This window comes from Gallus gallus, chromosome 3, assembly GCF_016699485.2.
Source record: "Gallus gallus isolate bGalGal1 chromosome 3, bGalGal1.mat.broiler.GRCg7b, whole genome shotgun sequence".
Classification (NCBI taxonomy): Eukaryota; Metazoa; Chordata; class Aves; order Galliformes; family Phasianidae; genus Gallus; species Gallus gallus.
Genome location: NC_052534.1, coordinates 93407506 through 93433578, shown reverse-complemented (window position 1 = coordinate 93433578; position 26073 = coordinate 93407506). Strand labels below are relative to the sequence as shown.

The window sequence follows — 26073 nt, the reverse complement described above, 5'->3', positions numbered from 1 at the left end:
CTAGCTGACACAAGCTGAAAAAGGGCCTAGAGAATAACCCCCTGTGAGGAAAGGCTGAGTGTCCTGGGTCTCTTCATCCTGTGGAAAAGAAGACTGAGAGGGGATCTGATAAACGTTTATAAATATCTAATGGGAGGTGGGAGGCAAAAGGATGAGGCCTGGCTCTTCTTGGTGGTGCGTTGCGATAGGATGAGGAGCAATATGGCCTCAAACCTGAACACAGGAAGTTCCATACAAGCACGTGGAAGAACTTTATGGTAAAGGTGATGGAACACTGGAACAGGATGCCTAGAGAGGTTGTGGAGACTACTGCTATGGATGTATTCAAGACCCATCTGGATGTCTAGCTGTGTGACCTCTTGTAGGGTACCTGCTTTAGCAGGGGGGTTGGATGTGATGATCTTGAGGTCCCTTCCAATCCCTGCAATTCTGTGATTCTGTAAAGTCACACCAGAGGCTGTGCTAACACTGCAGAGGTAGAGATTGTTGGGTCCCATCTCAATAATATCATCCAACTGTGCTTAACATTTTATTTGATCCAGTGCTCTACACTTTACATAAGGCCAACACAGTTTTAAATTCCGCTGACAAGCTATACATCATAATTGACCTATACAATTAATTAAAAGCAATGGCAAAAGCAAGTGGAATTTAACCTTAATCAGTGCCCAAAGACATTAGGATATCTGACGTCATTCTGAAACTTCAGGTCACTCAGAAACAGATTTATTTCAAGAAAGCACAAGAAAGTTCTAATGTTTGAGTGTCTGAATTACTAAAATATGACAATATTATGAAGAAAGAATAATGAAAACTTTTGCAGCACTTTCTGAGGTGTTCAATTTAGGTCAAATGTACCATAAAAAAACCCTTTCTTATGTATTTTATTTATCCATTGACTATTGTACTTCTAAATTCAAAGAAACTAAGCACATTTCCTTACAATGGACTTTCCTGAGAAACAAAACTAAGGGAAGTGAAAAAAAAAGTGTGATTCTGATATTGTAAATTAACACCAAAACAGAAGAATTATAATTTTTCCCTCATGTAAGCTAGTACTTATTCAAATAGTAGTGATATACATGAAATGTAGCAGTTTCTGTCCACTAGCCCAATAAGACATCAATTATCAAGCTTCAATAAAAATATGCTTAAAAACTACAGGGTACCGTATGTGTTAACATAGAGACTGCAGTTTAACAGTGTGCTGAACAGAAACAGAGCTTCTGTGATCATCCAGGTGTGATCATAGAATGGGGCAAATGGAATGTGAGACAACAATATTATTCAGCTTTCATTATTCACTAAGCTTTGTGTTAAGTACCTGGATCATGAGTCTAAGCTTCCTACCAACTGAGATTTTGAAATAGTTGGCCAAGACTATCAAGGGCATTAGTGTTATATGCTCAAGAGATCAAAAATAGTGCTAAAAGGCAAAGCCAATAGCAGATCACAAATGGATATTAGATAATCTGCTCAGGAACAGGTGCTGAACTGGTTATTTCTGAGAAAACCATGGTGAAATTTCTTACTATACTAAAAGGAAGCATTTACTAAATATTACAAGACTATATACATGTCCAGACAAATTTGGATGCTAAAAGGAAAGCAGAAAAAAAATGCATTGCTACAGCAACAGTAAGAATTTTTGCACTGAAAGCACTGCCTGGAAAAATATTATATAGAATGCATTAATATTCAATTTTCTTTCATCTCTTTTCTGTTTCATGTATGTTTCTCTTGCAGTGAATGTTCACTTGAATGCTTGAATGTTTCTTCCATCACATCAATATTTTGGACATATTGACACATGAAAAACTGGAAAACTGTTCTAATTATTAAAATTAATTGAGCTTTCCTTAGAATGATTTTCCAAGTAAATGCAATATTACATATGAAATTACATAAATGAAATGTTACATCATGGAATTGATTCAAAAAAATGCAAAGCTCAAAGAAAGATACAAGACTGTGCAACGGGAGAGACTCTCCAACTCCCCATGAAAAGGTGATATGACCACTCGCCTATCTGAAACACCAGCACAAAAATGATCATATCCTAGGAAACAAACAGGAGGAACTGGGAGTCTACTTAATGGCATCAGCCACCAAGATATGATCAGACAACAAGCACAATGGAAACACACAGGTGAGACTGAACACAGAGAGAGGCTAATGAAGGACAATAAAGGAAGTATTCCCTGTGTATTCATGGATGAAGTGAGAAAGGAAGAAGTTCAGCTGGAGTTGATCTTGTCTAGGTATATGAAAAATAGCATGAAAGATAGTACAGGTATAGCAGCAGTAAAAATTGGACTGAGGATAGAGTGGGCACTCTGATTGGAAGGAAGGAAACAATAAAATAGATGGACAGTGCTGAGGTACTTGGTACCTTCTTTGCCTTTGTTTTTACTGGCAAAATGCTCTACTGGCTCTTCAATCCAGTGGCAGAAAGTGGGGAGAAGATACTATCCATGTTAGAGGACAACTGAGTAAACTTAAGTTGGACACACATTCATAGCACTGGTGAGAAGGCATCCAAGGGTGATGAGAAATTCAGCTGAGCTGCTGCAAGGCTGACAAAAATCTAATTAGTAGCTGATTATGAGTGCCATTCCTCAGGAGGCAGTCCTGGGACCAACAGTGTTTAAAATCTTCATCAGTGACAGGAAGGAGTGGAAGGCAGCCTCTGTGAGTCTGCTGGCAACCCCAGGAGTGGTTGGTGTGCTGGAGAGCAGGGATGTCAGTCAGATGAGCTTGATAAGCTGCAAGAATGTGTTGAAAGGAGAATCATGAAATTCAGCCAGACCCTGAAACACTCCACACCTGGGATGCATTGGTACACTTTGACCAATGGCTGCCTAGAAAATTGCTGTGTGGAAGAGGACCAAGAGATTTTTGCACCTTCAAACAAGAGAGAAAAAAAAAAATGGAGTTCAGCTGAAGAAAATCCTTTTACTTAGCCTGGAGAAGACAAAGGTAAGGGAGGAAACCTAATTTCATTCTTCCACTACTGGAAGTTTGTGGAGAAGATGTACCTTTCTCTTCTGAGAGACGCATAGCAAAAGCTCAAGAGGCAATGATCACAGGTTAAAAGCAGGAAAATTTTGACTGGCCCTAAAAAAAAACATATTTCACAATGAGACTGGAGAGCAGGCCAATCAAAAAGATTGTGGAAACTCCATTGTTAGAGATTTTCAGAAGTCTACTGGACAAAACCTTGAACAGCCTGATCTAAATTTGAAGCCTGCTCTGCTTTAAGAAGAAGATTGGACTAGAGACCTCTATATGACTTTTTAACCAAAGTTATTCTGTAGTACTTTTACTTCTCTTCATGCTGCATTACCTTGCAGGAGTTAAAATTTTAGTTTCGAAAATTTATGACAGTTGTCCTTGAAGGCTACATCTCCATAAGGAAAGTACACAGACCAAACACACCTCAAGGGAGTTGTAAGCTTCTCTATGAATTTTAGGAGATGAGCTCTATCCATGGTTCATGATCTCAAGGGAAACTGCAGAATTAAGACTTCCATACCTGCCCAAAAGTACTACGTAAAAGAATACGCATCATTGTAAGGAAGTATAAATTACTGTGATGGCTTTGAAAAGAGGCTTGAAAATTCAGTTTGGTAAAAACTCCAATATTCTAATAATAGGAATGTCAATTTTTTCATTTTAGTATTGAAATAAAATGTTTTGACTAATCCTAATGTGATTTTTTTTCAGGGTATGCACCTCCTCAAAAACATTCGAAGGTCAGCTTACCTTTCTTCAGGAGGAGAGCAAATGTGAAAAGACAGAATTTCCTGTAGGACAGAAAAGCTGTTTCTCCTAGCTCTGTGATTGAATACTGTTGAACTCTACTCCTCTCAAGAGCTCAAAATATTTTTTGAACTACAACATGAACAGTTTTAATACCATCTTTCCATAAATACCACTGAACTGTGATCTAAGAAATGTGGAATCAATGATGGCCGTCCTTGCCTATTATGGCTTAATGCCTTCCCACAGTGGTTTTAATTAAGGTACTGAGAATGTTCACATGTACAAACAAAAGGAAACAAGAAAAGCAAACCCCGTGATTTCTTCCCTCTGCCTTAATTTGAGGATTTTTTATTTTATTTTTTTACAGAAGGCATTATGATACCTTTCTTCACAGAAACCCTACAAAAAAAAAAAAAACAAGAAAAAACATTTTTTCCAAAACTTTTTGGACCTGAAAGCAAAATTTAGTTTACAAATAAGTGCATGAGGTACATGGAAATATCTAAGAATGGTTTAGTCATCCAGCAAAAAAAGAACTCCCATCATCATTGCCTCACAAGAAAAGGCAGCATGTGGCAAGGAATTACTTTCAAAATATCTTCTTTAACAAAGTTACCTTTTTCTCCTGGAGGGCCAACTCTACCTGGACGACCCGGAGCACCTTTCTCCCCCTTTTCTCCGGCCTCACCTATTGACATAAAAAGAAATAAAAAGAAGAACCATATTAAAACAGAACTATTGTCTATTGGTGTCAGTGACAAGAGTGTTATTTTCTGTACTGAAAATACAAGCCTGCTAAAGAGGAAAAAAGTAAAAGCAAGTGAAACATAACTTGAGAGCTTTGAAGCACAGAGAATAGACTTTCCTGCAAGGAATGTAGACACCAACAAAACCAAAGTCAATGTGTTACTGAACCCTCATGGCTCTTATCAACACCACAATGAGAACACTACAGTTTCATTAAGCAGAAGCCTCAGATTCAGGCTTCAATTCAACTCATAACCTGTCTCCACATTCACCAAGTGCATCTTGAGTATATACCAAATATTACCCCTTTGCAGCAAAGCATACCAGAGGACATGTTTAAGTCCCAAGTGAAAATGGCAGAACCATAACTTAAAATTACAAAAGAAGAGTTTATATTAAGTACTGAGTAAGAATAAAAAGAATAAACCTATAGGATAGCACTGCTACATCCACCATTTACTGGATCATTCCTGAGCGTGGAAAACTGTCTACTTAATCTGCATTCTCACATGTATACATATATTTTATATACAAATAATTTTATTTATACATATACACATACATACATGTATACCATGCCTTCTGATTCTCACGGTTTAAATCACCACAAAGTAATCACTACTTACATTCACAAGCCTCATGTCTCATGGTACGCATTGAGCATATTTAAACAGCAGTTTCTGTAAATATGCGTGTAGCAATTAGACAGATCAGTACAGTGGGAAAGGCGTTGCAACAAAGGTGTGATGACACGAGGATCAGCATGATAGAAAGGCGCTATAAAGGAAGAGAAGAAGATTGCTCATCCGTATCAGAAGATTCTAGGTTCACAAGCAAAAGCTTCACCAAGGAAGAATCTCTAGAGACAGATCCTCCCCCAGTGGCAGTCAGCCCTTAAATGAGGTCTAAGAGGGGTGCAGCCAGGCTCCACCCCTTCCAGACACACAGGTGAATTACCTTCACCTGTGCTCCCTGGGCTGACCAGGTCCTTTCCCCAGGTGATCAATCAGTGGTTCAGGCCAAGACTCAACAGTTCCCATACAGTGTGCCTTCCTGGCATCTTTCAGTGGTGTCACTTAAATTGTTTTGTCACCTACTATTGTTGTTCTCCATTGATATAAATTTAAATATCTCTTAGGCAAATAGAAGATTAAAGAATGATTGCTGTGGTTTAACCTGGCAGGTGGCTCATCACCACACAGTTGTTTGCTTACTCACTCCTTCCCAGTGGAAGAGGGAAGAGAATTAGGAAAAAAACAAGGTAGAATTTGTGTGTTGAGATGATAAATCTATTTACTAAGATAGAGAAAAGGATAAGAGGTACGACTATATATGTATGTTTATACAGACATATACAACAAGTAATACACAAGCAATTGCTCATCATCACAGAACTGATTCTCAGCTACCCACCCAAGCAGCAGAAGAGAAAAAGATGAACTCTTCCTTTCAAAACTCCTTCCGTGTGATGTGTATGGGATATCCCTTTGGCCAGTTGAAATCAGCTGTCCTAATTCTGTTCTCTGCCATCAACTTGGGCCCTTCACTGAGAATGGCCTTGGCTCTGTACAACACCTCTTAGCAGCAACTATAACCATCAGTACGTTATCAACGTTCTTTCTCTACTAAAACCAGAACATAGCATCACACCAGGCACTCCGAAGGAAACAATTCTGTCCCAGCTGAAACTAAAACAACAATTTAAATAACCATCTTTATTAAATAGACGTATGTGAAAGAATAGAAGTTTCTGCAGCTTCCACAGAAAAGAAAACATTAACATCAAAAATCTGGAGCTAGCACAACAGGCTTGATGCCCCAGCTCTGTAGTGCAGGAGAGGAGAGTGAGCATCAGCTGCCCTTCTGGAAGCCAAAGTAAGCACCATAACAGGAAGGTCAGTGGTTATCTTGTACCCCTCAAGCTCTCTGACATAGCTGGAAGGTACATTTTAGACTGTAGAAATGATACATATAAACAAGCTGAAATTGCACGTTTCAAATTTGCAGCCTCCAGCTCTCACTTTTTATTGTAGACATAGGTGGCTCAGCCCTCCATTTCCTTCTTCAGGCTGCCAGCAAGCTCCAGACCACCTCTCCTGTCTTCAGACAAGCAAAAATAGGCCATTCTCTGACCTTAATGAGGACAAACTCCACATAATCCCCAGTGAATAATATTGTTAGTATGAAACAGGCTATTATTTGGCACATTTGGGAAAACCACTTCTTTATTACCAAGTAACCAATAGGTTCTATATGATTGTCTTTTCTTCCTCAGGGCTGGTTATGAGTTCTTTGCTTCCCAAAGATAAATCCTGACAATGACTTTTCCCTGCTCTCTGGAGGCTCAGAGCAGGCTATTACAGCCTATTGCTTTACACGTTCTTCAGAGTGAAAGCTGCGCATTAGGATCAATAAAATAGATCACTCTTGCTTCAGGCCATTACACTTGCCTGCATTTATTCCTGTAATAAGATGACACCGCATTCCTTAGTGAGAGTGTTTAAGAAACTTTCCCTGTGAGGAGGTTACCCCATTACAGGTCCTGCTACAGAACACTTCGCAAGTTTTTGTTATCTGCTGTTTTAAGCAGCAAGACCTTTGCTATCAGGAACTGAGCAGTGGCCAGTTTATCTTTGCAGTGCTTATGCCCTTGTTTTTGCTGTATGTTCACTGAGCACTGTGCAGGTATCATGGGCCAAAAAAAAATAATAAATAAAATAAATAAAAAGGTTTCCTACTAAGTAATCTTAAAAAAGAAATAATTTTTCAGTGATTAACATCAGCTTCTCGCTTTTGAATACTGATTTAGGTAAATAAACAAATAATTAAAATTTGAGAAAGATACCTGGTCTTCCCTGTCCCCTTTCTGGTTTCTGGACAGTCCCTGTCCCTTCAGTACAGGAGGCTGAGGTCATGCAATTGTGCTTCCTGCTCAGTAACTGCAGGGTGGCCTCCTTCTCCAGCTGCAGCCATTCCTTCTGCTCGGCATCCACCTTGCCCCTGCCTTCTGCACCCCAGCCCTGCTCCACACCTTTAGTTTAAAACCATTCCTTCTTGTTCTATCACTATCAGACTGTAAAAGTTCAGTCCCCCTCCTGTTTATAAGCTCTGTTCAAGAAAGCCACATGAAGTCTCCTCGGTCTTCTCCAAACTGAACAACCCCAGCTCCCTCAGCTGTCCTTCATAGGAGAGGTGCTCCAGTCCTTTTAATTATCTTTGTGACCCTTCTCTAGATCTACTCCAACAACTCTACATTCTACTTTGTGCTGAGGGCTCCAGGCCTGGACACAGTACTCCAGGTAGGGCCTCACAAAGGCAGAATAAAGAGAGACAATCACCTCCCTTTCTCTGCTAGCCACCCCTCTTGATTCAGCCCAGGATACCTTTCGCCTTCTGGACTGCAAGAGCACACTGCTAGCTCATGTCCAGCCTTTCGTCCATCAAGATCCCCCAAGTCCTTCTCTGCAGGAGCACTCTCAAAGAGTTCTCCCAGGTGTCTGTGCATATATCTGGGATTGCCTCGACTCAAGTGTAACTCTTTCCACATGCCTTTGTTGAACCTCATTAGGTTCATGTGGGCCCATTTTTCAAGCCTGTCCAGGTCCCTCTGATGGCATCCATTCCTTCTGTTGTGCCAACTGTACCACTCAGCTTGTGTCATCAGCATACTTTCTATGGGTACACTCATTCTCACTGTTTATGTCATTGATAAAGACACTGAAGACCACCAGTCCCTAGATAGATCCATGGGGGATACCACTTGTGACCAACCTCCACCTGGACATAGAGCCCTTGACAACAACCCTCTGGCTTGTGATCATCCAATCAACACTTTATCCACCAAACAGTCCAGCCTTCAAATTCATATTTCTTCAATTTAGAGGTAATTCCAGCTTTAGATTATGGAAAGGAGACAAAACAAGATGAAAAAAAAAAAAAGAAAAAAAAAACTTTGAAGGATTTTTCTGTGTAATGTTTTTTCCTTACAATGTAGCGAGCAATATAGTAGGACATTGCTTTCCATTCCTTCTTCACACAAAATGCACTTTCCCATTATTAATATCATTGGTTTTCTAAAACACAGACCATTCTGTTGTCTGGATTCTCAGAGTCATGGTGCTTTTCCCTCCTCCATTTCATCTTTCTCCTTTATACAGCTGAGGTTTTAGGGGAAAAAAAAAAAAAGAAAAAAAAAAGAAAAAAAAAAGAAAAATTCAGTCCCAGACCTAAGCTGCTGACCTTACTCTCATTTGTGCCTTTTTTCTACTCTGGGTGTCTTCACTGGCATTCTTCATCTTCCATTTCCACCTCCATTCTCATCTCATTCCCCTTCTGATATCCTTTGTTCTGTAGGATCCTAATTGGCTTTGTGTTATTTTCTTCTGTCTTTTTTTTTTTTCCTCCAGTTTCCAGTCTCTGCTCATTCTTATTCTCAGTGCCCTTCTCTCTTTCCCTTTATCTCTTCCCATTCTTCTAAAATTTCTTCATTTCACTCCCCTACTTTGGATGCTTTTTCCTGGTGTCTTTCTCCCTCAGCTGCCAGTTGGGCTCCCACTCTGCATTCACCTCCACCTTCTCCTTTTACCTTTCACACATTCTATGGTCTCCATCATTTCTCCCACAGGTTCCCAGTGCCTTCTTTTTCCCAAATCCCATCTAGCTCATGCCTAGCAGTGGAGCAGGGTTCTGTTGCTACATCTCTGCAGATCTTGCTCAGCCAAGGAGGAGCAGGGGCAAATCTAACAGCCGCAGTGAGAAAACCCCATTGTGTGGGAGCTGAAATTTGGGCACACAGCCACATCAACACTCACTTGAAAGGAAGGCTTGGCCACCAAAATGGGTTGGAGTTGTGCCAGCGAGGGACAGCAGTATCTCATTACCAATGCTTGAAGCCAGGCCCCCTGACAGTGTAGCTGGAGCACTGATAGCTTTTTAGAGACTTCACATCAACTGGGGCTGCATCAAGTCATTTTGTGCTTCGTTGAATTTGTACATCAATCTTTCTCACTTCTGCAATGCCTTCAATGCATGAAGCAGAGTGAAATCATTGGCACATGATGGTTTTCAGCCTTCTTTGCTGTTTCCTGGCTCAGGTTTGCCTTTTGGCAAAGGGCCAAGATTATTATTGTACCGCTTAAATGTTCTAAAAAATACTATGCTGCATATAATAGCAATACATAGTCCTTTCATAAAAATCACAGTTAAAGGTGTTAATTTTGCCTTAGTTTCCCTATTTGTGTAATCCATCAAAGAAGTCACAAAACTTGTCAAAGCCTCACAACTTCTCTGACCTGAAAAACCATTTCAAAGTTCTGGTTCCCATTGCTGTGGTCACCATTTGACTGATCTGTGTAACTCTGGACAACACATATTTACCTTGGTTATATTGATCTTTGTGAGTTATATAAAGATTTTTTTAATTTTATTTTATGCCTATTCCACAGCAAATATTTCAGTGAAACAAATCTATTCAAGGCTTAGTTACACCTCATAAGACGTAGATGTAACAGACCAGTGCTGTTCTTCTCAACTGGAACATTACGCTTCAGTAGAAATACCATAGCCTCCACGATGGACATCTCTCTTACTATCTAATAATGGGGTTGGGATTTCACACCATAGTGGATGCTGTTGCTTCAAAATACTAGTTTCTCCCAGATGTTGATTTCCTACTTAAGGTAGGTTAATACATGTTTTAATGCAGAAGGATCAGCAGCTTACAATACCATCTTTGTTGGGCAATAGTTTGGGGGAATATTTTGGAAAAATGCTGCTTCACTCCACAGAAAATATAAAAATACCAAAACTAATTGTAATTTTTGACTTCTTCTAAAAGGTAATCAGGCATTTAAAACCAATGGAAGCTTAGCACAAAGGAAGGTAAGTATAAGAGCAGAACATACAGAATACTTCCCATTACAACACTGCAAAATGGCAATGAAAATCTCTCAAGGTATAACATAGGGCCTGACTTTACAGTCTTTTTGTATCAGTCATGAGTACAAACACAGAGAAAACAACTAGGCCACATATATCAGAAAAACAAGCACTGATGATCAGGAGCAAGTTTGGAAAACTTTGACATGCATTTTCTATATCATGTTAATTTTAACAGACTTTAATTAATCTTGAGGATCTTAAAACTTCATGTATAAGGAGGCTACAAACTGGATAAATAGCAAAGGTACTATTTTTTGTCTCCTTTATAAACCACCAGTGGTGCAAATGAGCCCGTTAGAAAGAGAGGATTAACATTTGAATGATGAAGTAGACTTCCACATTACCTTTGAGGCCTGGGACAAGAATCTGAACAGAGCAGGACTCCTCTGCAATATGTTGAGGATATCCAGACCTTAGCAGTGACAGGAAGGCAAGGCTAATTAGAGTCACCAAGAAAACCAGATCTCTCTTCATAATGAGCACTTACAGGTCACTGACTCCTAAACAAAAGAATGAATAAACAATTATAAGAATTCCACAGACTTTCAACAGTTTCTGAACATATGCAACATCCTCCTATGAATACAATATATTTTTGCATGCTATAACCCACACAGCATGAGAAGGATGTGTCAGGTCCTCCAAGCAGGTTGCATGTGTTCACAGGCATATGTGAAATATGTAGCATCACATTCAGCAGTTTGTTCTGGTGCTAGAGTGGGTAAGATAAAGCTCAGGATGAATTTAGTCAAGAAAGAGATTAAGTAAAGTCAATGACAGGCAACTCCACATTCACTATTTCTCATTGTAGGCAGGGAAAGGTCAAAGGAGAAAAATCTAGTACATGGGCTTGCACTGAAAAATGTCAGCACTTAGCTGCCACTTAGAAGCGCATACTGCTCTTAAGTAGCAATTCAGAAGGTGATGAGACCAACCAGAAGGCCTGAAATTTCACATCCCATCTGCCTGAGCACTGAAATTGTGTCCAGTAAACTGTCTGACACAACAGAATCATAGAATGGCCTGGGTTGGAAAGGACCACAATAATCATGTAGTTTCAGCAGCCCTCACATAACTCAGTATGAGTGGGATGGCGATGGTATTTCACTATATCATACAGTGAAGTTACATAAGAGTCTTCAATAAATCCCGAGAAGATTCACATCTGAAATATACCCTCACCTAAGCTTATATGTGAAATGGCTTTCCTGGTATTAGGCTGTGAAGTAATCTCTTGAAAACAACAGTGTAGAAATAGAATTCGTGTGAAAAGACCATCAAAAGCTGATATTTAGGAGGTCTATAGAAATGCTCTTTGACAGAGGTGTTATTTATGTACTTCTGGTGTGTTTTTCCAGTCCTTCTTTCACCAAGGCTTTCTACTACACAAACAAGCTGAAAGTCATATCAGGGTTTCAAGAGAAAGCATTCATATATCACTTTTTATAGCCCTGACACAGCTGCGTGCATTTTACATCTAGAACAGGAAGACTGGCCTATACTACCCTCTACACTCTCATTTTCTTCAGAAATAAGCATTGCAGAGTTGGGCACAGATGCAAGGCCAGTACGCAGGTCTGCATGTCCCAACCTGGCAGGGTCTGAAAGGGTGAATGATCTGTTATTTTGGGGATAGCCTGAAAGAATAAGTGCTCTCCAGCAGGGACAGAACTTCAGGGTGAGAATGAGCTGGTGAAGCGCACAACAAAGCTTAAGAGATAGAGCAAGAGGAGAGCAAGTTGCCCTCCATGTGCAGCTTTATGGGTCAGCTTTCCTTTTCCAGTTACTCCCCAGCTTTCCTTCCAAAGCAAGGTGCAAGAGAAAGAGCGCGCCTGAAAAAGATAAGGATATATGCTTGGACCTGGGAAGAGCTCATAGAGTCATTAAGGTTGGAAAAGACCACTAGATCATCCAGTCCAACCATCAACCCATTACCATCATGTCCTCTAAGCCATGGGTTCCAGTGGCACACCTCCATGGTTCTTCAACACCCCCAGGGAGACAGTGACTCCACCACCTCCCTGAGCAGCCTGTTCCAATATATTATCACTCTTAAAGAAAGATGTTAATGTTGGCATTTTCACATGGATCAAGAGATTCAGGAGAATGTGGGCCAAACAAACAAACAAGACTCCACTAAGCTGCAGTGTAACAGTTTTATTTTTAAGGTATCTTTCTTGTACTATTTTGTACTAGCTTTAATATCTAATACAGACTCTAATACAGACAATCTTAATGGAAGATGCATGTCGTAACCCCACAACACTCTGTTCAGATTGCCAAGTACTAACGTCATCTACAGAAGTCTCCTCTCATAACTTAAGGTGCTGATTCTGGAGGGACAACACTCACACATATGCAGATGTTAATAGCATTTTTTTTCCTTTCAAGAGTGTTCAGCGTACAGAATTTTGCTAATGCTGCCATAATGAGGATGACTGCAGCTCACGCGTACATGTCTGAATCAGCATTAAAATACTTAGCTCAAGTAGTGCTGGGAGCACACAAACCCACTGAAGTACAAATCTCAGCAGGGGCTGCTCAGATATTTAGGCCACAATAAGTTTTGTCACACCTGCAGCAGTACCACTCAAGGGTTCTCCAGAGTGCAGGCAAAACTGAATTTTTCTGCCCCATGGATGAGAAAGCAGGGATGGAAGAGAAAGTATATCATAAAGCTGGGCCTGAGAATGGAAATAGTAGAAGGGGGGAAAAAGTAGCAAAAGCAATAGGAATATGTATATTGGATGGAAAGCCCTAGAGAAGCAGCAATGAGCACAGTTCCCCGGGTCTCTGACTGATAAAATCAGCAGGAAAACATTTGCTGTGCTGTTGTTCTCAGCTGTCTCAGACCATCACCTGCTTTTCCCATGCACAGAGCTTGGCTGTCAGAAGACAGGTCAGACCTGGCTTATAGTACATCAGAGCACTATGACAGCAACCTTCTCCCAACTGCCTAAATTGTTTCACGTACACTAAGCTGGGATCCAACCACACTTCCCCTAGAGAAAATTTCTAGCCACAGGGTAGAAGGCACTACATCCTGGTGAATATGGCATCCCAGAGGAGCTCTTAGTATCCACAGTGGGTGGCCTTACTTTTTTTTGACAAGTCCATGGTCCAAGTCACAACAGACAGCAAGTGAAATAGGGAGCAGTAAAACATAGTGAAGTGAGGCAAGGCAAATTCAGTTGGAAAGAATCTTCAGAGATTATCGATTTCAACTGCCTGATCACACCAGGACTAACTAAAAGTTAAAACATATTATTGAGGGAATTGTCCAAATGCCTCTTGAATACTGACAGGCATGGGGCAGGAGGACATGGCACAGGCATGTGCCCAGAAATCTCCTTCCAGCACCTGAACATAGGTGTTTAACTATCAGCAACAGCATCACTGAGAGGTGATGGACCATCCTGGGTGGTAACTGCAGGAAGAGAAGAAATGGGTCCTCCCTGAACCCACACATACAGCTTCACAACCCAGGGATTGGAAGGGACCTCAAGAGATCGAGTCCAACCCCCCTCTTAAAGCAGGTATCCTAGAATAGGTCACACAGGTAGGCGTCCACATGGGTCTTGAATATCTCCATAGTAGGAGACTCCACAAGCTCTCTGACCAACCTGTTCCAGTGCTCCATCACCCTTACTGTAAAAAAGTTCTTCCACATGTTAGTATGGAACTTCCTATGTTTAAGTTTTAGGTCATTGCTCCTTGTCCTGTCACATCAACCAGAAGAACCTGGCCTCATCCAATTGACTCCCGCCTCCCCTTAGATATTTATAGACATTTATCAGATCCTCCCTGTCTTCTTTTCCCCAGGCTGAACAGACCCAGGTTACTCAGCCTTTCCTCATATGGGAGATGCTCCAGGCCCTTTATCAGAGTTCCAGAAGAAGATCAGCTTGTAAACTAAGTGGTTCAGATACTCTGTGGAAAGCCTGTAAATCCAGGCAGTTTCAGCATGAGCATCCAGCATCCTGGGGATAAAGATTGAAATGAGGAAGGTGCTCCAGTCTCTGCATTAGTGAATATAAAGGCAGCACTACCACTGCTGGTTTCATTTTATGGAGCTTTTGACATATCCAGACTACAACTGGAAGATCAAAGTCTGGGGATATGTTAAATATTCATCTCCCTTTACAAACTCCCACACAGCTCAGGCATAGGACAGGCTCTGTGAGGGCTGCTTGGTGGCTCTGCTCAGCAGCCAGAAAGGAAGGATTCTCTCACTACATGAAACATCCCATTCACCACTTCCTGCTGCTGCACAGCTTACAGGCCCCAGGGATGCAGCTCATGCTGCCTCATGACAGCTCACCTGGCACAGAAATTGGGCTGTCAGACCACAACCTTAGGGGAAATCGTAGCAGAAAACAGAGCTCCTTGGTTTCAGGCAGGTCACAACACCCAGGTCCCTTGTGAATGCTTGGGAAATTACCTCAGTCTGAGAAGAGCCAGCAACAGAGGAAATTTCTGAAGAGGTTGCAGATAAAACTATAAGGTTTGCTGCTGCAGTAAAGGGACAAATTAATCGTAGAAATCAGACCAGAAACACTGTGGATATCACTTTCTCCACCGTCTCCTGTTATAAAATAAAGCACCTCTTCTGCAGCTAAAATGGCCTTATGTGATTGAAACAACAGTTTGATCTCCAGGTATGTACTACAGAAATACCTTTCATTTTGAAACCTTGGAAAGTTCCTTGCCTTTCTGACCTACCTTTGAGGCCTTTCACATCCAAATTCATAAAGGCATTTAGAAAACTAAGTTCCACTGAAAGCATTCCTCAGAAAAGGACACTAGTGTGTCTTCCAAAACCCATGTTAGTCTCTGGTTTGGGGTTACATTCAGCATTAAAATAACCAATGCCAGGGAGAAATCTACAGATGTTCAGCACCTGCAGAAGTACAAATACCTCTATGCTCTCTATGCAAGGGTTATGAGTCAAATTTGTTTTACCTATAATAGCCAGTACATCACAGCAGGTTAAAAGCTTTGAAATAAATGAAAGGAGGAAGAAGAGAAAGAATTTGTATAGTTTTCCCTTAGAAACAAACAACCAACAACAACAAAAAAGCAAAACATCTCTAAGCATAATAATTTCAAAACAACTGTTGAGCTCTGTCAGCTCTACAGAGTCTGCCTGGGCTGCTGAGAGATGAGGTTTGTGAACCCAGGTTTCAAATGACAAACCCCAGCGAAGTCACTGGGAAGCCCAGGGGCAGAGCACACCCCAGGCTGGCTGGGAACAGCTCGGGGCAGCCAGGCCAGCTGGCACCAGGCACTCTTGAACCACACTGCTGTGAGTGGAAGGCATGGAGCTCACTTCCAGCCAGTTAATGGCTCAAATACAGGGACTCTGCAAGTGCCAGCAGCTGCCCTGCAAGGGCCAATGGCTTAGTTGTTCTTTTGGACCTAAAAGCAACAAGATGGGTGATCGGCCTAGTTGAATCCAAATCAATGGAAAATGTAGAAGAAAAATGATGCTTGCTGGCATTAATGTCCAGCCAGTCAATAACCAAAGAAACAACAGCCCTCTATAATCCTACATGATTCTTCTTTGAGGTTACAATTCTAGCTCCTCTTTGAGATGTTTTTATTTTACTGACTTATTTTCATTCTTGGGTTATAAAAAAATAAATCTACAGATCTGTAATCATACTCTACTCTCAGTGCTATCTGAATTCTCAGAATTGTCTGTATTTTGAACTGTCTGCATTCCTGGTACAGACAGACAGATCTGCAGAGGCAGCCCATGGCTGGAAGCAGCACAGTGCATTTGGAGGATGAATTCCCCAAGCAGGTTTGAGTCAGCACTACAGACACATCAGCACCTTTATACAGTTTTCACTTCCCTGACTTCTCCAGTCCTTGTCACCTGCATCCCAGTCCTGGAAGGTGTTATTTGGCAGCTTGTGCATCCTCAAATGCCCAAACAGGCTACAAGCCACATCCCAATGGATGCAATTTGTACCCACAAAGTGATGCCATTTAAACGCCAGGCTGTAACACAGACCTCACACTGTTTCAACGACTTTGAAGAGATAAAAGTCAGAATATAGAGTTAGAAGAGTGGTACCAGAGCTCAGCACAGCCTAGGGATAAGTTTCTGGGATAAGCAGTGCCCAGAGGCTATGGATTACTCCCTGGAAGGGAAGTCTTTCATAGTGGAGATGAAACCTGTGCCACTGACCTTCCCTTTCCCCATTACAGTTGCTGATAATCCTAACCTACAGATGCCGTGTATCGCTCTGTTTTTACCTTATCTAAGCATTCTCTCATTTGTCCTCCCAGCTCTCCCATGCATTACCTTGGGTAATCAAGAGTTCTCCATTTAGGCAAAATATAAAATCAGAATCAATGATAAGGCTGTCGAAACATTAGGTGATCATTTTAGCATTTCATTTTAAAGCACTGCAATGTTGATTTAAAGGTTAAAGCAACGAGCTTGAAAGAGAAAAAAAGAATACCCAAACGTTAATGCTGTTGGAATTGTAAAAACAGGGATTGTAACTGCTGTGGTTACGAAGCCTCTGTGAAATCTATGGCGCATAGAGAAGCATAAAGCAGCAACATAACGCATTTCAGGTCCTGATGATGCTGAAGAACAGCGAGGTTTGCCGCAGAGGACAAAAGAGTGAGTCTGAGCTGATGAGAAGCTAACGTTAACTAAAAGCCTAGCTGATGGGAAGTCATTGGTTACTCCCCAAAGTGCATTTAATTCTGGCTCAATAGAGCCATTTCCTCAGCTGATGTTTGTGAGGTATGAGGGACTATTAGCTCTGACTGTACCATGTAGGTGCCCTTGTCACAGGTAGGAAGAGTTGCTTCGCTTTTCACTGAGAATAATGTTTTTAAAAATTGTGAGACAAATTTCTTCCTGATGCAGTTCTGCAGAAGTCAATGAGTTTAAGGCAGAGTTAACGTACTGTCATCTGTGCTGAAAACATAAAATCAGGGCCTCAGCAAGGGTGTGAGAAAGACTGGGTAGAGAAAGAGGCAAGTACTCATTCATAACATACAGCCAGAGAGAGAGAGAGATGTGACCGTCCTGACTTCTTGCACTGAATGCCAAATGTCTCACAATGGCTCTCTGTGGTGTTTTTAGATGGCAGAACAACATTCAGGGAGAATCTTAGCTTTGTATTGGTCAGAAAAAAAAAAAAAAAAAAAGAAGAAATTAAAGCCTCCTTTAAATGACAATCTCTTTGCCATAGCCTTGCTTGCAGCTGTAATTTGCAGAAACAGTTTGTGATTTTTGGTGCCATACTTGAAATACGTCAGAAACACTGAAAATTTGATCTAACTGTCCCCAGATCCAAAATATGGGATTCATGTGAAAAAAAAAACTTATTTGAGGGTTACAGAGCACTGGAACAGGCTACTCAGAGAGGTGGTGGAGTCTCCTTTCCTGGAGATATTCAAGACCAACCTGGACACTTTCCCGTGCAACCTGCTATAGTGAGTCTTCTTTAGCAGTGAGTTGGACCCAAAGATCTCCAGAGGTCCCTTCCAACACCTTTGATTCTGCATTTCTCTGAAATACAGTTGTCAGTACTTTTAAAACTCATGTCTGAACTGTCTCATCTCAGACTTGATGCTATGCCCCACACATTTCTGTAAAACACCAAAGAGCCACCAAGAATCAGTGAATATCTGGAGAATGCTGTGGGAAACATTTCCGTACCTAAACGAACACATATTGTTGACATATGCATTTTTCATCTTATTTCTGAAGCTTAGTGAACTACTTTTCAACTCTCCACATCCACATAAGCTTAGGACTGGCTGAACAAGCTGGCATATTTGTGCAGTATCTGAGTATTTAGTGCCTATTCAATCAGCTTATGCTTTCCAACGTGTTCTTGGGCTCCAGACACCCAGAAGTTTTCCAGGAGGGCCTGACAGTTGTCTTCTTGAGGACACTGAAGAGATTCATAAGGCAAACTTAATCTGGGGAGCATGGTCTCAGTTCCCCAGATAAACTCTGAGGCGCAGATATCAGGCAGAAAGACCCCTTCGTCATCCCAACACATTCACAGTAGTGAGTGCATTCTCCACAACAGAAATACCACTCAAGTATTGATCCAAAAATGAGAAATACCAGTTCTGGCACAGTCTTAACTGAAAAAGATGTGAGCCCACAGCTCCTCAGGAGAGGAACTGCCCCCAGGAGATGGATGCTATATATGAAGGTAGGTAGCATAAGCTCAGGCGCAACAGATTAAAAGATGAGAAGCAAGGGAAGAAGCATGGTGAAGAAGGCAAATCAAGCCTAGTAATAGGATACTGGAGAGGAGGGGGAAAAAAAAGAAAAAGAAAAATGAGTGCTTTCTCTTATTTCTCAAAATTGACTTGTGTTAACTCAGGGTAAAACAGAAGGCACCACCCTAGAACACACATGGACATGAGAAAGGTTTCCTTTCAGTTGCTCCAGTATCCTACCCTTCACTCCTCATTGAGAAGAAAGAGCAGAGCAGGGGAAAATAGCTTTTGCCTCCATTTTCTCATGGATTTGATATTGCATCAGCTGAATTTAGATGAGGTTCTAGGAACAAAAGAAAGCTACTTGACTGCTGCTCAGTCTTTCTGAATGCAGCATGTACAGCACCTCAGAAAAGTGAGCTAGGAGACAGAACACAGCTGGCATTAAGGGATGCCTATTTATCAGGATCATTTTGCTACCAGACCTCAACCTAGCAGAAGTTACAGGCAGACCCTTGGGTGGGATTCAGTCATTCTGGCTGAGTTTCTGAGTCTGAGAAAAATCATCCTGAGATCCCTGTATAATCAAGTCAGGGAAAAGCACCTTTCTGTGACAATTAATTTCACCCTAAAACAGATCGGATAATTGGCTCTCTAGAGGCGTGCATTCATCTCCCAGCATTGTAGGTAAGTGAAGCTGGATGAGGGAAGCCCCCCCCATCACTACTGGCTAAGTCTATCTATATGGGGGCTAACAGCAGCCTGACTCCCCTGCTGCAGGTACACATCACCCTCTCCTTCTTCATGCTGTCACCAATTGCTGTCTGACCCCATACTGAGCTAGCACAGGTAGCTAAGCCAGCAAAAAAACATTCCTCTTTTTGCAGTGTTATTTTTCAGTTGATTTAGTTGCTTGGCTCCTGGAGAGGGAAAAATGGCCATCCATTCCTGTGAAAAAACACTGCCAGCCCTTGGCAGGAGCCAAGATAGCCTTCAGTGTGTCATAAAACTGTGCCCTCACATGCCAGAGGCATACAGAAAACAAAAAGACACATGAGTGAAAGAAATAATGGGACTAAATTCACAACAATGTTGAAAAAAAAAAAAAGGTACATAATTAAAGATTGGGATTTAAAAGTAGGAAAGATATGGCAAAATACCAGGCTGCAGTGGAAAATAATATACAGCAAAAGATACGGAGTATATGCGATACAGCAAGACGAGACATTTTGCAATGGCATTCAAGCCAGAGTCATGGAAATGATCCAAGAATATTATCCTCAAATGACAAGGACATGCTTCACAGAATGATATCCTCAATATAACAAATCAGTATGGTACAAAATCTTGCATTTGAACTGGGGCATCAGCATGAATGCAATTTCAGCAGAAGATTGCTTTTATTCTCAAACTGAGAATCTACGGGAATCAAATAACATTTGACATGTGAACCTGTGCTGCTACTTTCACAATCAGCTGGGATTTCATAATCCCAGGTGCCTGGGAAAGGTGGGAAATAAATTATACTGGTAATACAAGGACTAAAAACACCTTCAGTAAAACGGCCAAGTCTCTACATAGGAGAAAAAGCATCATGGGGAAAAGCAAGCCTCACAGGGTATACAGCCAAATGCCTTCACTGGATAAGTAAACAGACAAGGATGAACTTAATAACAATAGTGCTGTCCAATAGGTTTTCACTCTTAAGACTTCTGAAACACTTCTCCAAGTGCAGGTGCAGGAAAGAAAACAAAGGAAAGGGAAGCCTACCAAAACAGCTACCCAGATTAAGAAGCGATTTGTATATAGAAATAATTGTAAAAGCAGAAAATAGTAGGGAAAAAAAGCGTGCAAATCTGATGTGTCCTCATAAAAGCATATGCTAAATAATGCTGTTCCTGCAGATGACTACACATTAATGAAGTTCTCAGAAGATAAAAGTATTCTTACACTAGGATGCGACAGTAGACTTTGACCAATCAGTCTACATCTTTGCCAACAGACATGATCCTGCTTAGACATGTCAAATGGAAGCCAGCTGAAAGAAGATCTTGAGTGGTAAACAATTCCCAGTGCAGCTCTTATACCACAGCAATTGTACTTAGAGTCCTCTGCCACAAACAAAGATTTAAAGAATTAGAATACAAGTGATTGCATTCAGGCTAGAGGTGCTTTTGACTATCTGGTCTCATTTTGAAGAAGTAATGTGAATTCAGAAAGATACGGATAGAACGTGTAGAAAAAAATTGCAAACAAGGCCATTTAAACTGAAGGTGCTACTTCCCTTAACCATATGTCAGGATACTTTCTTCTGCCAAGAGATTCCTGATGATGACAACTCCCTTTGGGATTTTTTTTATTAAATTCCTTTCATCTAACCAACTGCCCTGAGAGATTCCTCTCTATTAATAAGTACGTTTCTAGGGAGGAATGTAACAACTTATGTTAAGTAAGTGGTAACTGCTGGCATTTCTACCTGCTTTTGTGCTCAGCAAATTCTCTAACAATAGCTGTAGATGCATCTTCACACAGCCAGAACATGACCAGAGGCCATTCGTGTGCACATTAAAAAAGTGCACATCAGCTATGATCACTTGGACCTGCAGATACCTCCTTTGTGTATGTGTTCAGCATTTATAGGGCATTTACAACAGCAGAAACTAATGCCAGAGCTCTGATTATGCAGCTACCAGCAAAAGAAAAGACTTCAGAGGAGGTGTTAAAGGCAGCGCTAACCTTGTCCTGGCTGAAATCCCAACATCTGCCAGTTGACATAAGCAACGGAAGGATGAAAAACAAGAACAAAAAAAAAAAAAAAGAGAGACTTGACACAAAATTATTCAGTGCTGCCAAAGGCAATGAAGGGTCAACTCCAAACATATCATATCAACGCTGCAATGGTGACATTTAGCATCATCATTCCTAAAATCAAGGAACAACATGATGCAATCACAAGTAAACTCAGTGTAGATGGACAAACATGTTCAAAGATGGTTGCTTAGAAGACAGAGTAAAGAAAATTATTACCAGACTCATTAAGAAAGCTTCTGGCAGACCCTAGCATCAAGTGCCAACAGATTCACTTGACAGGACAGCATAGACATGTGTCGTTGGAGCCGAGATAGAAACGTTCATACTCACTGCACCATGATGATCCTTGCACAAACTTGACACACAACATCCAGAAACTATACTCGGGATTTGCAAGGAATGGAATGCCCAACTGTCCTCTTTTCAGGTGAAAGGATTTCAAATGAACAGTAAAACCTCCCTAACATTTATAGTACACTGTTGAAAGAGTGTTGTCTAAGATCCCATTACACTCATTGCGCTGCAGAAGTAGCAGTGGGCACCATCTGCTTGAAATCATGCATGAAAATCAATGGTATTTAGAGCACTTCTGGAACATAACCATATTATCTTCACAAGCTTTGGAAAGATAAGTTAATGGGTTATCTCCACATTTGTCTCTCGCATTTTAAACTTAAATAGTCCAACCTGAATAATTCTGGAGACACCTACCCATGACTCAAAGATATTTGGAAGCTGGTGAAAATCAGCATATTCTACCTAAGACCGTCACAGAGACTTACTTAAACCAGGTTCCTCTCCACTATATATCAATAAAACAAGCAAAGATACCTGGGAACACTCTGTGAAGAAATCTGCCTTGTCCTTTCAAAGATTGCCCTTGATAATAAAAATAATAATAATTTTAAAAGTGCCATCTCACTTTCTCTCAATTGGTTTTGAATTGAGTTCACTGCACAACTCCACAGAAACATTGCAAATGCATCTGTGGATGCTGCTGAGAGCACAGATGTGCAGTACTTCTCTTATTCAACATCTCTCTTGCTCCCAGTGTGTTTCCATAACACTTCTTGCCCAAAATTCCACTAACCAGTCAGCTATCAGTGATCCACTTTCTCGTTAATACCCTTCTGATGAGAGACTTCAGAGAGAGACATTCTTCTTCTATGCAATCAGACTTTTTTTTTGCTTCCTATATTAGGCTTTCATTACATTCTTGTCTCATTATTTATTTTGACTAGTCCTAACTACCTTGCCATCCAATATTGCCAGTTACTTCATACATACATTATTTAACATATTTATTTTAGGTGTATATAATGAAGACCTTTGTTTTCAATCCCAAGCAAGAGGTGATATCGTATAAATCCTTCTTTGATGACAAAGTCTTATCTACATTAAAATGTCCTTAGGAATGAAAGATTTATGAATCCTTGTCTTGTAAAAGAAAGCATCATGTAGAGATTCAAGTACTACTTCAGACATGCTTTGTTGTTCAGCCTTTGCCATTTGGACACTACAAAAACGTCTCCAGCATTCAGATGAGATGGAGATGAAATCAACTTGTGATTTGAGGTCTCTTAGACCTCTAGGAACACTGATATGCACAACTTTTATGAGCAAGTTTCAACATCTGTTAAATTCCCCACTCCCATCGCAGGAGAACTTGAAGGAGTTCACAACTAAGCCTGAAAAATCACTGAACAAATCAACCTGAAAATCTGAGAGAGCTATCTGGATGATTTCTTATTGTTTGTGCTCATCCCACAATTACTGTATCATACTAGCAGCATAGAGTCACAGAATCATAAAATCATCTTGGTTGGAAAAGGCCTTCAAAATCATCAAGTTCAACCATCAGTCTAACCTGATAGTGATAGTCCTGTCACTCAGCTACATCCCTTAGTGCCACATCTACACATCTCAAATGTCTCCAAGGATGGGGACTCCACCACTGCCCTGGACAGCTCTTTCCAGCGCTTGATCACACTTTTTATGAAGAAATTCTTCCTAAGGTCCAACCTAAACCTCTTTTGAAGCAACCTGACACTGTTTCCTCACATCTGTGCTTAAAACCCAGCAAAGAAAGATGGGCACCTGGAACCTAAGCACAACTATGGACACAGCTTCATTCCTAATGGTCCCCACCCAAAAACAGGCACAGCTGAAGCAGATATTCTTTCTACTCTTCATCTATTATTCCCCTTCTTCACCCCAAAAGTCCCAGATGAGACCCGATCAAGTCAACACTGACAATGCTACTAATGAGGCAAATCCTCTCAAACTTTCTCCAAGCAAGAGACTGGGCCAGCAATGAAGAACTCAAGTAGCTGCAGGCCTACAGGCATCTTATGCTCCTAAAGGCAAATCACCCAGACCACTATTTGCTTGAGACAGCATCTAGATAGAAGAGACAAGACCAATAATTTCTAAAGCATCAGGTTCCTATTAAGTTGTTTTCCTCTCATTATTTTATTATTTTTTTTTAAAGTTTACTTACCTTACAAAATCCAGTCATACGCCGTAATCACAGCATTTGGTTCCAAGTACGTAAAGTGCAACATTTTTAGTGCAAAAATTGGCAAAGACTTGGAAATATTTTTAAATGTTCTCTCCCTTGTATGGGCTTTCGCATGGCTAAAAGCAACAGATTTTTAAGCCTTTTACTGACATATCTAACCCTCTTGAAGGGTCACACTTCCAAGGTCCACAGCAAACAGGGTGCTATGAAGCTCACACACAACCAGAAGAAAGCACTCAAATTTTAAACTAGCCATTACCTACTAGTTAACTGGGGGGGCTTTTCCTGCGTTTAATTCCCTATGAGCCCAGCCTGTGCCTCTTCCAGTACGCTGCATCTGACAAAATACAGCACAGAGCTCCTTGCACCAAAGGACATCGCAACAGCGAGTCCCTGTGAACGGGGCCTATGGGAAGCATGGTTCAATCATAAAGCCCAGCCAGTAGTGGAAAGCAATGCAAAGCACTACAGCTCCCAGGAGACGCTGTGAGTATATTTTTGGCTAAACTCTTCTGGTTTTCAGCCAAAATACTTTGACAAAAGAACTAAACTACTCTGAAAAACTGACACTCCTCTTCAAAAAGCTGCTTTGTCAAACACCTTCCCGCTTCAAAATGATTCTAGCTCAAGCTTTGGGCAGCCCTTAAGCTGACTAAATGGAGCTTTTGAAATGGTGTAAAATCACTCAAAAGTAATCAGAAAAATAGCCCTCAACATGACATACACTCTGTAGACTACACTGTGCAATTCCCTGCTGGCTGCAGGACTACGCCATATTTAAAATGCCATTTTAACTATGACTTTAAATTACATATTCTGTCTCCTTATCCCAGTTTGCACATGACTGAAAAGCAAGTAAGAGGCCCTCTGGTTACTCAACTATTGCTTACTGTTACAGTCAAGCTCGTTTAGACCAAAATTTTATATCTTTGCACATCCTTAATTTTCATTTAGGATTCTTTTACACTACTGCCACCAACATGATCTGGTTTTAACTGTATTAACCCTTAATTACAGTGGTGTAGTCCCTACTGAATCCACTGTCATCTGCTCCATTTCAGCAATGTCAGGCTTTATTCCCTGCCATGCACATGTATTACAAATTCATTTTTAAAGTGGAAAATAACCAGCTGCTGGGAGGTAAACTACAAGGATGGAGAAAAGCACTGAGTATTTCCAAAAGTTAAACTGAGATAGCAATTATCTGTTATCAGAAATGATAACAACCCCTTAATAAACTGCAGTAAGTTTCAGTTAGATGAAAAATTAAAATATATTTCTTCATCCTTTGTTGCTCAAAGAAAGGAATTAACTCTCGCAATGGCATTTTTACATTTTCAATAGAAACAGGAATTCTGTGCTCTAACCCACATGGGTGCTTCTGAACAGAAAGGTCCAACACTAACAGCTTGCTCTGTTCTAGCAGATATTTCCCTTACCTTCCCCTGCTGTGTGGCCATTTCCAGTCATTCCAGTCCACTTTTTTCCTTTATGTTTTTCTAAAGAATGAAAGTATAAAAGTCACTTACCTTACGGTTGCTGAGAAAATGGGAACTGCACAACACTCTGTGCCTGCAGGGACACTGCACAGATGAACCTCATTGCTGCTGTTTACAGAAGTCTGACAGTTTTTAATTTGAAAGAGGTTGTCTTTTGCTTTTCGACAGTTCAACAAATCAGACAACACAGTTGCAAGTGTTATCTGTAAACAGCTTCCTGTTTGAAATAGATCAGCTGTCCTGCAGGACAATAATTAGGAAAGAAGTGTGGGAAAGCTGAAGAGGTCCATGATGTAAGCTTTTTATTTTGGGAATGTACTTTTTTGGGAATGCACTCTTACTCTCCCCTCCTCCTCTCTAGCAGAGAACCCCTTTTTAACCATTTAGATCTATGCAGCTCTAAGTTATACAAGCACACTGCGCTTTTACAGTACTTTCTCTCCTTTGCTTAATTCCTAACAACTGATAGTAAAAACACACAGCGTGCAGCACTGAATATGATCACATTATGTGGATAATTAACATATTTTTCTCACTGGAACTCTCCCTATTTTTGCAGTTGGTTGTAGCATCTTTGACTTC

The 26073-nt window shown here is 40.8% G+C and overlaps 1 protein-coding gene across 5 annotated transcripts in view; it reads right to left on the bottom strand.

The window, feature by feature from the left end:
- Nucleotides 1–25618, bottom strand: part of COLEC11 (collectin subfamily member 11) — a 36182-nt gene extending 10564 nt beyond the window's left edge. For 2 of the 5 annotated variants that reach the window (XM_040697308.2, XM_046939005.1), the window contains exons 1-3: nt 24252–25618; nt 10797–10952; nt 4382–4453 (exon numbers count right to left, since the gene is read on the bottom strand). In XM_040697308.2, coding sequence (XP_040553242.1) covers nt 4382–4453; nt 10797–10926 — 202 coding nt within the window. In that variant the 5' untranslated portion in view covers nt 10927–10952; nt 24252–25618. 5 annotated transcript variants of the gene reach the window in all.
- Nucleotides 25619–26073: the final 455 nt, after the last annotated feature.